Source organism: Neopsephotus bourkii, unplaced genomic scaffold (assembly GCF_033783945.1).
Source record: "Neopsephotus bourkii isolate Nb327-2 ecotype Australia unplaced genomic scaffold, CSIRO-AGI_Nbou_v1 NB_678, whole genome shotgun sequence".
Lineage (NCBI taxonomy): Eukaryota > Metazoa > Chordata > Aves > Psittaciformes > Psittacidae > Neopsephotus > Neopsephotus bourkii.
In genome coordinates this window covers 431565-444487 of record NW_026901177.1, presented here as the reverse complement: position 1 = coordinate 444487, position 12923 = coordinate 431565, and the positions used below count along the sequence as shown (strand labels likewise).

At 43.2% G+C, this 12923-nt stretch overlaps 1 protein-coding gene across 1 annotated transcript in view; it reads right to left on the bottom strand.

Annotated features, from left to right (window-relative positions):
- MCF2L2 (MCF.2 cell line derived transforming sequence-like 2) overlaps nt 1-11770 on the bottom strand; it is a 183440-nt gene extending 171670 nt beyond the window's left edge. Inside the window, exon 1 of the mRNA XM_061353481.1 lies at nt 11157-11770. Coding sequence (XP_061209465.1) covers nt 11157-11259 — 103 coding nt within the window. The 5' untranslated portion in view covers nt 11260-11770. The remainder of the gene's footprint in view (nt 1-11156) is intronic.
- Between the last annotated feature and the right edge of the window lie 1153 nt (nt 11771-12923).

The window sequence follows — 12923 nt, the reverse complement described above, 5'->3', positions numbered from 1 at the left end:
ATTATTGATTGATAACAAGAGACAAACTCTCCTGGTAGTAATTCTAGCTGCAGCAATTCTATCAGAATATTAACTCCATAACAGGAAAAAATAATAATAATTAAAAAAGCATTTGAAGTGTTAAGGTTGTTACATGTATAATTAACAGCATACCCACACTTCCCACATCCAAACAATCTAATTTCTACTTATCATTGTTACTAGAGCAATGTGTTTGCTGCAGTTCTTTCCCCCAGCACCTATCTCAGGACTTGTACATCCTTGGAATCTCACAGAATCATAGAATAATTTGGATTGGAAGAGACCATGAAAGACAGTTCCAATCCCTCTGCCACAGACAGGGATACCTTCCACTACACCAGGTTGCCCAAAGCCCCATCCAACCTGGCCTTGAACACTCCCAGGGATGAGGCAGGCACAGCTTCTCTGGGCACCCTGTGACAGCACCTCACCACTCTCACAGTGATTTTTTTTCCTACTGCCCAACATAAATCTTCCCTTTTCAGTTTAAAGCCATCCCCCTTGTCCTATCCCTACATGCCCATGTAAAAAGTCCCTCTTCAGCTTTGTTGTAGGCCCCCTTTAGGTACTAGAAGGCTGCTCTGAGGTCTCCCTGGAGTCTTCACTTCTTCAGGTGAAGCACTCTAGCTCCCTCAGCCTGTCTTCATAGGAGAGGTGCTCCAGACTCACTTGAGCAGATCCACACCCTTCTTATGCTGGGGGCTCCACAGGTGAACACAGTTCTTCAGGGTGGGGTCTCATGAGAGCAGAGTACAAGGGAAGCATCACCTCCCATGACCTCCTGGCCACACTTCTTTTGATGCAGCCCAGCACACTGGTTGGCTTTCTGGGCTGCAAGTGCACACTACTGGCTCATATTGAGCTTTTCATCAACTAGCACCCCTGAGTCCTTCTTCTTAGAGCTGTTTTCAATCCATTCTCCACCCAGCCTGTAGTTGTGCTTGGAATTGTCCCAATCCAGGTGGAGGACCTTAAATTGGCCTTGCTGAACTTCATGAGGTCCATACTGGTCCACCTCTTCAGCCTGTCAAGCCTATCAAGGTTGACTGCACCAACCAGTCCTAACTAAACTATAAATACTGTAATAATTATAACTGGAGATGCCAGTAACTGTGGACTAATTCTCTACCTATGTATAATTAAAACATGGCAGCTACCTTAAAGGTCTCAGAATTTAAAGTCAACAATCACTCCCCTGAAAGATACCATCTCCGGCTTTAGATTTTCTTCACCTCTCCATGTCCCAGTATCTTGAAGTGGTTCTCTACTGTTAACTAGGAGTAACTCCTCTAAAGTCTCTGGAGCTCAAGGCATGTATTGAAGGAGAAGAGTCCTGTCAGCAGCTGTTGCCAGGCAGACCAAAATGCTGTTGCATTGTTCGGCTTGTATTTATGTCTTGGATCTGCAGATAGCTGCTCTTGTATCCAGGGCCAGCTGTAGAGAATCCACTGCCCAAGGGAAATTGGAAATCATACAGATCACAGTCATGCAGAGAAAGCAACAGCTAAATGGCTTGCAGCCCCTCGTATCTTGTTGCCCTAGGCAACAGTCTGCACTGCAGAAGTGGCAGATTCAGCCTTTCTCATATGAAGTCTGTTACATATGGTGTTAATATATGGATTGATACTATGAAAAACCAAATGCAGTACCACTGGGGTGCTCGTATATTAGGTGATATGGATGGGTGCATAAACAGTCTCAGGATGAGAGCTGCTGATTTCCATCCAAGATCTGTGAGACGCAGATGGAGGTAACTGGAAGCACAGATATTATAGCCTGCATTCACAGATGTGGGGCATCTGACTCAAAATCTTCTAGCTTGGCTTCCCTTGAGCTCTTCTAGGAACTGACCCAACATCCCCAAATGAAATCAGGGCAATTCAGACAGTAGGTTATAAGCCTCAGCTCCCAGGGCAATGCCTGCACTGTGCTGCCTCTTAAACCAGTTTGCAGCAGGGGCTACAGCTGAGTACATTCAAAGCCTACGGAAATACCTGGTCCTGCAGAGTGCTGAATATCAGCAGGTCCCCATTTATTCACACAAAAAGAGGTCTTTGGACCTTTCTGGATCAGAGCCACTCAGTTGTAATATTGATAGGGGATCATTTCCCATCACCTCTTTGCAATGTTTCAAAAGATTTTGGCTTCTGCAGCAATTTAACCTTTCCTCTCATGCTTCAGTAATTCAGGTCAGGAATCAATGACTTTTAAAACCAAAAGCTGGGCTAATAACCTGAAAAGGACCTTTGAACCTCTGTTTTAGCTTCCAGAGGGTCAGCTTTACATTCACTGTAATAATCCTGCCCTTACTGCAATGGAGTTCTCGGAGAACTTCATCTCTGTTGCATTCATGTAGCTCTGGAGTCGGGGAAGCTCTGCAAAGATGAGGAAGAGCTGGATTGGCTGCTTTGAAGTGCCATACAACCCCATGTCCTCAGATCAAGAGGGCACTAGATGGTAGTATTTTATACCAGAGCCAAACCATGGGAGCAATTCATCTTTGAGGCAGGCAGGGAAATGATATTGAAATGAGTGGCATGGACAATCAGTGTGTTGGCTGCACCTGTTTAGTTTGACTTGCCTAAAGGATTCAGGACTCGGATTTCATGGCAGCAGTGATTTCAGAACAATGCATTTTGAAGAACACTCAAAATGCACAGAAGGTGTAACACTGGTTTTGAGCTATTGGGTGCATGTTCTGGGAAACAAAACAGACAACTATCTCATGATAGCATGGATTTTTGATCCTGGTAGCCTGTCTTTCCCTTGGCCATTTTGTCTGGGATATTGCTCTGACTAATAATGATCCATATGCCATGTTATCCCTTTCATGTCATTCTCCAGCATTTTCCTATGTGAACAGAAGCAGGCAGCTTTGTAGAGAACTCAGGTCCCTCAAATGCCTGGAAAAGATGGAGACAGAACACAGCAGCTTTGTAAACTAAGTCCTACGGTACACTGCAATTTGGAATTGTTTAACTCAGTTCAGTGTTTCATCCACTACTACATTGTAAGGAATATTCTAATAGAAAACAGAATAAAGGACTATTCATTAATGCCAAATTATTTGCAGGCCTCTGCTGAAAAGGCATAAGCCTCCTGTAATGCTGTGCTGCAAATGACAAGGGGGCATATACAAAACAGTGTGTTTCACCCTTGAATAAATGCTGTTGCTTCAGACTTATACCAGCCTGAGTTCATGTGCTGGACGTGGCTCCCTTCCAGTTCATGAGCCTATGACTCCTCAGAGGCAGTTATGTCTCTGATTCACAGATGTTATCTCTGTTGTGCTTACATGACAGTGGAGCTTGAAGATACCTTGATCTCAAATCAGCTGTCCCCTACACATATGTTCCTATGCCAAAGAGAAGCCTGCTGTGCTTTTTCCTCTGCTAAACACATGAGTTTTCCTTTACAGTGTTTCTGGTCTCAGAGCAGTACCTCCCTCCTTGCCATGATTTACAGATCACTTAAGGTATTTACAAGTGACGTTTTTCCATCTAGGCATGTGAAAGCTGTCTTGTTTCTTCACCCTGTCTCCCTACTGCTCCTTAGTTTCAACACCTGCTGCGTGTACTGCACTGGTTAGTGTGAGTCACCAAAGCTGAATGACTAATAATGATCCATATGCCATGTTATCCCTCTCACATCATTTTCCAGCATTTTCCTGTGTGAGTAGGAGCAGGCAGCTTTGTAGAGAACTCAGATTTCTCTCAGTCACTGACCCGCTGGCTACCTGGGGAAATCCAGATGCTGAACTCTGAAGTGAGGTACAAGAGGCTCAGTGAGTGAGCAACAGCATCAGCATCAACACAAAACATTTATGGTTTATCTTCTCCCTAATGCTTGAACACAAGCCCAGCACTGAAAAACAGTAGAAAATATACAAATGGGGCTAGTATCATGTACCAGACACTCTGCTGTTAAAATGATCTTAACAGTCATGAAGCCTGATGCAGAGAGGTTCATCCTAGACTGAATGCCAAGTCATTCCTCAGGAGCTAAGAAGCCTGAAACAGTGTCGAAAAAGGGAGAAAGGAGTAACAGCAATGAAATTGCTTAGCTTATACTCTATACATTGAGACAGTCTTGTGCTGCAAGTAGGTTCCCAAGTGCTGAACCTGTTTGTCCCAGAGAGATGTCCTTTCAGGGGATGTCTTGGATTAAGGTCCCATATGGAAGGTGAGAAAATGAATGAAATAAAAGATGAGGCAAGTTGCCCTTGTATTTAGCGAGCTGCCCAGAATTGTGATAGACGTCAGCTCAATTTAATTTCCAATGAGGCCATCTGACCTCCCCTCTGCTACAGAGATGGGAACAGACAGGGAGTTCTCTCTACTTCCTTTTGGCCCTATTTCCTTTTTAATCTTGGAACTTAGCAGTGCAGAACGGTCACAACTACCTACCCTGTTAGCAAGCGATGACTTCTGTCAGCACAAGCAGCTTTCATTGTGCCTGACCCAGAGACCTCACACAGGAGGAAACCTCCTATACTGCTTTCCCCTGGAGAGTCCCCCAGCCTACTCCTTTCAAGTAACACTGGGCTTCTTCTGGGGTGTTTAAGAGGAAAGGGGGAAGTGCCACAGCCCTTCAATGTTAATGAGTTGATGAGCTCAATGAGTAGCTCATTGAATGATGTTGCAAAAAATCACTTTTCCCTTGTTTGTGACCTAGGCTACCTCATTCTTCCTTTCTGAATTATTACTTAATAACCAACCTTCCCACACTAAAAAAAAAAAAAAAAAAAAAGGCAAACAAACCAAACAAAATCCAGAAAACCACCACAGAGTATTCCGTAAAAGCCTACTCTGGAAGCCAGTAGTTCCTGCTTTCTTCTGTAGTAAAACTGCCATAGAGGACTAACACTGTCTGAAATAGTCCTGAGGCAGAGGCAGTTCAGGAAAGTCATGAGAAGAGCTGACCCAAGAAGCACATATATAGACTTGATTGCAACTGAAATATGCATCTTAGAATAATTTGTTTGAGTCACAGCTACTTTCCAGGCACCAACAGACAAACTACAGAGCCCAGCAGAGCTTTCTAAGGATGCACAGGACCCAGTGCCTGGCGCGCATAGGTGTGGAAGGGACCATGGGCACCACCAGTACGAATAGCAAAACTTGGATCCTGCCTCCTGACTTTGCTTTAATAATTTCCTTGCATGTTAAACACTCTTCCATTCATCCCCTTCAGGAAACAAACACCTACAAGCCATTACTGAGGTAGGCTAAAAAATAAGGAACAGAGAAAGACATTAGATTTAACAGCAGCAATGTGGAGGCTTTTGAAACAGATGGTGACCTACCAATTGACAGATTGGATCACACCTCAGCTCCATCCAGCCTCGTACCCTGTCTCCAACAGTTGCCATCACAAAATGCGTAAGTAGGAAGTGTGAAAACCCTGTAGCAAGCAGATGGTGGATGGTAGCTACTCCTATTCCCTTTTCTTCCCAACATACTGGTATCTTACTGGCTTGAGAATGAAAGCTCAAGGTTTAACAGCCAGTTCTGGGGAGGATATCAATAAATGAGAAAACAGCTAAGGCTGTAAGCAGCCTTTCAGTTCTGTGCAACTCTGCATGGCTCTGCATGCTGCTTTAAGAGAAATTATTAATGGCAACATACCTGCATATTGCAGGATTTTTGTAATTTTCTCTTGAATTCTGTTAAAGACAGAGTCAGAGTCACATCCCATATGAAAAAGTATTCAGCTAAAGTAAAAGACTGAATGTAGAATAGAAACCTCTCTGAGCTTATATTTCCTGAAGCAGAAGCAGCCTTAGTGCATTCTACTGTTTCTACTGATTCTGGGAAGCTTTTCAGTCACCTGTCTCCCTAAATATCAGGCCAAACTATCACATAAATATTTTGCCAAATTAGTGTTCTGGATTCCCACCTCATTACAATTTCTTATGGACTTCAATTCTGATCATGCCTCAACAACCAAGGTTAGAATGTGGGCTTTAAATTTGTAATATTCTACATTTTGGAGAGTGCACTAGGCACATCTGCACATTTGTCATGGATTTCTGTGAAAGCTTGATTTCCACTTTTTATAGACATAAACTTTGCAGCATTAGCAAAACACTTAAATAGTTCCTTACTAAACAGCTCCCAGTGAAACATCTGCACAGAATAAGGCATGTAGAATGGGGTAAAATTAATAACCACAATGTAGGAGCAAAGATGAAACCAAGTAGCTTTTTAAAGCTGTGAAACTAGAAAAGATAAACTGTTATTACCTCTCCTTTCCCCCATGCCACTGTCACATGTGGATTCTCTGAGGTCTAATACAATGAGCTTATTAGCCTTTTTTTTCACTAATTATAACTTTCTCTTCTCTTCAGTCACTATTTTCATAATTTGCATGAACTTTATATCTTGTGACCTTCATCACTTCACCAAATCAGGTAAAAATTGGCCAACAGTTCAAAGGCTTTATTGGGGTACATAAAAAAGGATGCAGATAATATGGTCACAGAAGATCAATTTTTAAATAGATGTAGGTAAATGGTCAAAGGAACTCTATGCTACCAGTTTTTTTTAGCATGAGATCCCAAGCAAATTTAGCAAATATATTTCTGCAGTTTTCTATTGTTCTGTTTCATTGGGAATACAATGATAGATGCACATTCCACACTGGCATATTACGTTTGGGTAAGGAAACCTGTTGTGCTGTGATCAGTGGAAAAGACCAATCACCTCCTGCTGCTCACCAGAAAACTGTAAGAAGGACAGAGCCATGGAATCAGTGGTTCGAAAAGTTCCTCAAATGCATGAATGCTCTAAAACAAAGGGAAGAATTTTCTGTTGCAGGCAGTGGAATTTACATTGCCTTGATTTAAGCCTTTGCATAACTGTAGCAGAAGACCTATTTGATATGGTACCTTGGAAGCTAATTTCTTAAAAAAAATCTTTTTTGTGTATTCTTGTTGTAGGCAGGCACAGATCAGAAACCTTGCAACTATCTATCCAGCTGTGACATATTAGATTATTCGAGGCTTTGCAGCATAAAACAGATTCTGGGTCTTGTGGTGCTAAGCCATTGGCCTCGGACAAGCGCCAGCTTGGGTTATTACATTCTGCTGACCTAAATTCCTCTCACACAGTTCAGTGGATGCAGTATCATTCTCCATTTCCTGTTCCAATTTGTAGCACAGCTTCTCTTCACATACACAGGTATTTTATTCTGCTCCTCAGAGCTGGTGGTTAAGCCAAGACTGGTAGGAATTGACCCACCATGGTTAACAGATAAGAATTTTAAGAGATTGTGTAAGCCCTGAAATGCCCAACCTAAACTAAGTTCTGTTACTGATTTCCCTTTTGATTTCAATCAAGTTGCCTAAATTCCTCTCCTCCTCCCAACCCCCTCTCCCCCCACAAAGGGCAAATTCTTGTTGGGTAAATAAGAGTGTAAATCAGATGAAAGCTAATATGAACATATGGGTCTTTTCCTTGTATATATCAATTGTGCAATGTACTGCTTTCTGCCATTTCACATCAGTGCCTCCCCTACCAGGGATGCTGACAGACAGCTCATCTGGATCCAGTTGTCATTTGAAGATGTGAGGAGCTCTTACAACTTAGTTGGAAGCTAAGGGAGCCTCTAACAAAACCCTGCTTCTAATGCACTGCGGAATTCTTCACTGGTAACAAAGAAGAGCCAAGCTCTGCTATTTCCTTTTGAGACAGCTGTCAGTTGTGGAAGCTCCATCTTCTTAAAAAATCATTTTCAGAATAAAAATCTGAGGAAAATGGGGCACTGTGTGGAGGTGCTTTTGTGTGTAACTGTGCCCAGGACATTGCCCACACATAGCAAACCTGGCATCAGACTTCAGGGAACCAACTGCCGAGTGTGGGTGGGGAGCAAGTGCACAAAAGCATATTCTGGTGGGCTTCACAAGCTGGAAGAGCTCTACCATACCCATATGCAAACAATTCTGCTACCAGCACGAGACACGCCACTCGCCAAAGCTTCTTCCTTCCCCATCACAGAAGAATGCCTCTTGCCCACCTACCCAAAGGACAAGCTTTTTTCAAATGAAATGAGTGTTTCCTAACAGTTCCCAACTATCAAGTCTAATGAAAGTAGGTTAAGTTAAAAAAAAAATTTGATGAAGTTTTAGTAACAAGACAGCAACATTTTGTGCTAAATCTTTCATAGCAAGCAGAAAGCCTGCTAGCATTCACAAATTACTCCTGCCTTAGACACCTGCAGTGGCTCCATTACTTCACTCAGACCAAGGCAATCAGGAATAATCTCAGAGATGCTGAGGGAGCAGAGGGCTATTTAAAAGATCCAATTTGGTTCTCTATTTTTTAACACTGTGCGAAGATGTGCTTCGTGTCAGGGTGTGTGGTACTAGAAAAGTACCAAGTTAAGATAGATGCTGTGGTGGTAGGTAAATAACTTCAGTTCTTTGATTTTAACCCGTGTGAAGCAGGTAGCTATACGTGAAGTCTGTAGCAGGCTAAGAGGCTTTTTCTAAACGAGTACATGAACTGCCTAATACAACATGAGCCAGCTAATGAGGGATCAAAGCTTCTGCCCAGGACAGGTAAATTGAGCTCCAGGCGGTTAACTATGTTTGTGACACTCTTATTGACACATTAAAAAATAAACTGGTGTGTAATCTACTTCACACAGATCAAAATGATCCCATAAAGGTTTTGCTGTAAATATAAAAGTATTTCTTTTTAATGCTCCTATAAAGTTCCGTTTGGCCTCTTGCAATTCTTGTGAATAAGTTTATTCCCTTCTACTACTGGGTGAGGCAAGAGCTGTGCTCCCAGCCAAGAGCTGGCTACATTCTAGACATCTTGAATGCCATCACTCCAAGCAGTAATACTAGCATGATAGATGCTGTAAAAATACTAAACAGTATAAAGTATGCTCATGGTGAGGCATCCCGTCAGTTTGCTAAGGAGAAGATCCCTTTTTCTTCTTGGAGCTGTAAAGATTCCCATTGAACTTTGAAGAGACCCCTGCAGCCACACAGGAATTACTGTTTCGATAAGGTAACTGCTGACTCAGCTAAGGCAACTCATGTTACAAAGTGTTTCATAAACATGGTGTAACATCAGTGGGTTCTTCCTTCAGCCAGTAACAATTCTTTTTAACATTACTTGCTTCCATTTCTGTAAAGATGCTTTTTCCAGTTACATGATTTGATAAAAAATTAGCACCACCTACAAAAAGGCAGGCAGACTCCACAAGTAGATTCTGATTTCTAGGTCTTGAATGGCTGGGAAAATGGTGGGATTACCCTTCTCTGATGGAAGCTGATGGACAAGGCTCTTGCCTCAGTGTGAAATGGAAAAAAAACAAAACCAAACCAAAAACAGTAAAAAAAAAAAAAAAAAAAAAGCAAACCCCAAACAAACAAACAAAATAAAAAAAAACCCAAAACACAACAACAACAAAAAAACCCAAACCAAAACAAGATCTGAGAGCTTCATTCCTCTCTGTAGGACTGACCTGCTGGTTGACCTCCAGGAAACCAGTTGGATTGCCTAGCCTCAGCCACATGACCCAGAAACCTCTGTATTTTTCAAGGAACAAGGGAAAGGTTCATGAACATCTTTCTAGTGTCCAGAATGATTTCCTACATTGCTAAATGCTAACATATTGCTATGTTCCATTAACAAATTCCTCCTGATATCAAGGAGGGTCCTCAACATGGATGACCTGTATTGAGTCTAACAGGAAAACCACGAGATGCACAAATCTCTTCGGCTCCACTGAAATACTCTTCCTAAAAAAAATTAAATGTGCCTCATACTGAATCCCAAATTGTCATAAAAATAATGTGAACTCAAGCGACATTATGTCAATCTGAATGTGGCTCATATTAAAACCCAAATCTTCATAATAAAAATGTGATTTCATGTGACTTTGTGTCAATCTGAGTTTGTACAATTGCAAAGCAACTCATGTTGGCATCACTGGGTCAAACAGGCTGATGCTGCAAGCTCTTCTGGCAATCACACTCTCTCTCCCATACCAAACCCCAGCTGAGGTTACCAGGAGCACCAAGATTGATCCTTGGAGAAGGGACCTGATCTTAAGTATTTTATTCAGTTTAAATCTGCTTTTGTGCTCTTTCTTTAGGCAAGCTACCAAATGCATTTGCTTTCTTCAACCTAGCTCAACTGCTACAACTAATATCAAACCCAAGAAGAACTGCGGTCTAAAATCTTGATTGTATATTCTCCAAAAGCCACATTTTGGTCACACCATGTTTTATATACAGATTGAACAAAGTAAATGGCAAAGGCATTCCGTGAACCTGTAAAACATCCCTGGCATTCACAGCACACGATCTATTACAAACACTGACAGCTAAAATTTGATCTCATGCAATTCAACTAAAAATGTTGTCTTTACATGATGGAACTCAGCCACAATCTGCTTTCACTCAACTATATGTAACAAAAAAAGGGTCCCAAATTTTCTTATCAGTTGATATTTTCATCACCAGCATCTCCCACTGTCTTGTTAGTTTCAGGTTATTTGGTTCCATGTAGTTTGGTCCCCAGTGCTAGCAAGTGGGTAGCCAGCACAGACTTGTAAGAATGCCAGTGCATAGTATAGGGCCTTACCTGTGTTCACTAGCATTTGAAGATTTGCAAACAGTAAAATCAAACCTGACATGGAAAAGAGCTTTTCAGATCCTGTCCTAGCATCCTAGCACCTTCCAGAACCCTTGAAACATCAGTGGCAATGAAAGACTGAGAATGGGCTGCTATTCCAGTATCACAAGGAAATGCAAAGCACATCAGCACTGCTGTTGCTCTGTCCTTGTTCCATCACTCCCTTTTCTCTATCACCTTTCTGCAAGGACTGGGCTTAGCTATTTTACACAGATCAGTTCACAGGTAGGAGTCTCTTTACTATTCATTTCTGCTTTTTAAAAAACTGCATGCTTGAAAAACAAACAAAACCATCAATAAAAGGGTACCTATTGCTCAAAGCCATAGGTTTACAATCTGCTGATGGCTCCTATTTCATGCACAGGTGTGATATTGTCACACAAAGGCTTCCTGCTTGCACAGAATATCAGCACCTCCTGGGGAAACAGGGCCCCCAAATCTATGCAAATGTAGTGAGAATTAAAAAAAAAGATGTCTTACCCACATGGGTGATAACCGTAGTCAGTCGCTGGGTGAGCTCCTGATGTGACATCTCTTCCTCTTTCAACCAAAAAAGCATTTCACACAGGGAACCGCACAGCATCCAAAAAAAGATGCACCCAGAGTGGGAGGCTGCACACTCACTGCCTCGCCTGCACACAAAGCGAGGACCACTCCCACGGCACAGCCCTTTCAGCTCTCACATCTTCTGCCGACTGCTCACCTCTACCAATTTCCTGCCGTCCACACATGGACCTGGAAAACCTCCCTCCAGAAGGGGATTTTACCCCCTTTGGCAACAGGAAGGGAACAGGAGGGGGGGAAATAAAAGAGGAAAAAGGAGCAGGCGAGTTGATTGCTTATGGCTTTTTTCCCTCCCGTCTCCCGCGGATGAGGCGAAGGATAAAGAGACAAACCAGCAGGCAGATACCTTCCTCCAGGGAGACTTTTGGATGGTGATGCTGTGAGTCAGGGAAAAATCCTGGAGGTAGGAATGGCACTGGGAGGAGTGGAGCTGGCAGGAGAGCAGTAACAGCAGCAGCTGCTCTGCAACACTCTCTTCACCAGCCTGTCTGGAGTCGAGAAAAACCCACCCGCAGCCTCTTGTGATCCCCCTTGGCCCCTGGGGCCCAGATGCCCTGCAAGTTGTCCCCAAGTGGAACCCTGCAAAGTCCCCAGAGACCCTCCTCCCACCCTCTCTGAAAGCCCTTGCCTGACAAATGGGGCTGCTGCACACAAAGGAGTCAGTGGGCTTTTCAGGGGCGTTGTGGCCAGAGATTTTGTTGCCCCCCTGCATGGACAGCATCCCCAGAACCCTGGTGTTACTGAGCCCACAGGATCCTGTCCAGCTGCACATGTACAGGAAGGGTGAATTAATTAGCCCTGGGTGGTCAGGACTTAGCTGCTATCATGGCCATGTTGCTCAGTTGTGCCTGTGGGGAGGCAGGCACTGATAGACGTCAGTGGGCCAGGGCACGTCTGCAGGGAGCAGCTGGCCCTGGGTGCCAGGGACACAGCTGAGCCTTGCACAGATGCGTGACTGCCATAGGGCAACTGGCTGCTGAGCTACAGGAGAGCTCCATCAACCCTCCCAGCTACAGACCCAGCTGAGATCTGAGAAAAGTGAGGCAGGCAAGATAGTGAGAAAGGGCAGAGCATGACAGAGACTTGTATGCCTCCATTCCCTCTTTTCGCCTCCTCCTTTGGAAGCCTACCTGAAGCTCAATGCAAGATACTTCTGAAAATGGAAAATTTACTACGCATCTAAAAATGAAGAAATAAAATAGAGTGCAGCTGTCTGAAAGCTCTGCTCTATTCCTGCAGAACAGATTCAGCTCTAATTCCAGATTTCTCTGGAATCCATAGGATTTTCCCTGGGTTCACCTTTTCACACGTCAAAGAACGTGACATGCATACACAAAGCTGGAGCTGCAAAATACCCCTGTGGGCTCATCAGATCTTACAGCACAATTAGTGCATCAGTCCTGCCATTGCAAAAGGTTTTATCTACTTCTGTAATGGGAAAATCCTATAATCAGCTGGCTGACCTACAAGTCAGCCTGTATCTCTGCTGTTGCCCTCATTTTTGGATGTTTGACCAACTCTACTGAGAGGTTTCTTGTGTAAATCTGTTGAGTTAGTTTAACAGCAAGTCTCCTGAAAACAAGTGGTGAGGATGACTTCAGAGCCACCCACCTGCCAACATTTTGGAATTAAAGCAGAAAACATATTTTTTTCCTGAGATCCTGTTTTTACTGCCCATCTGTG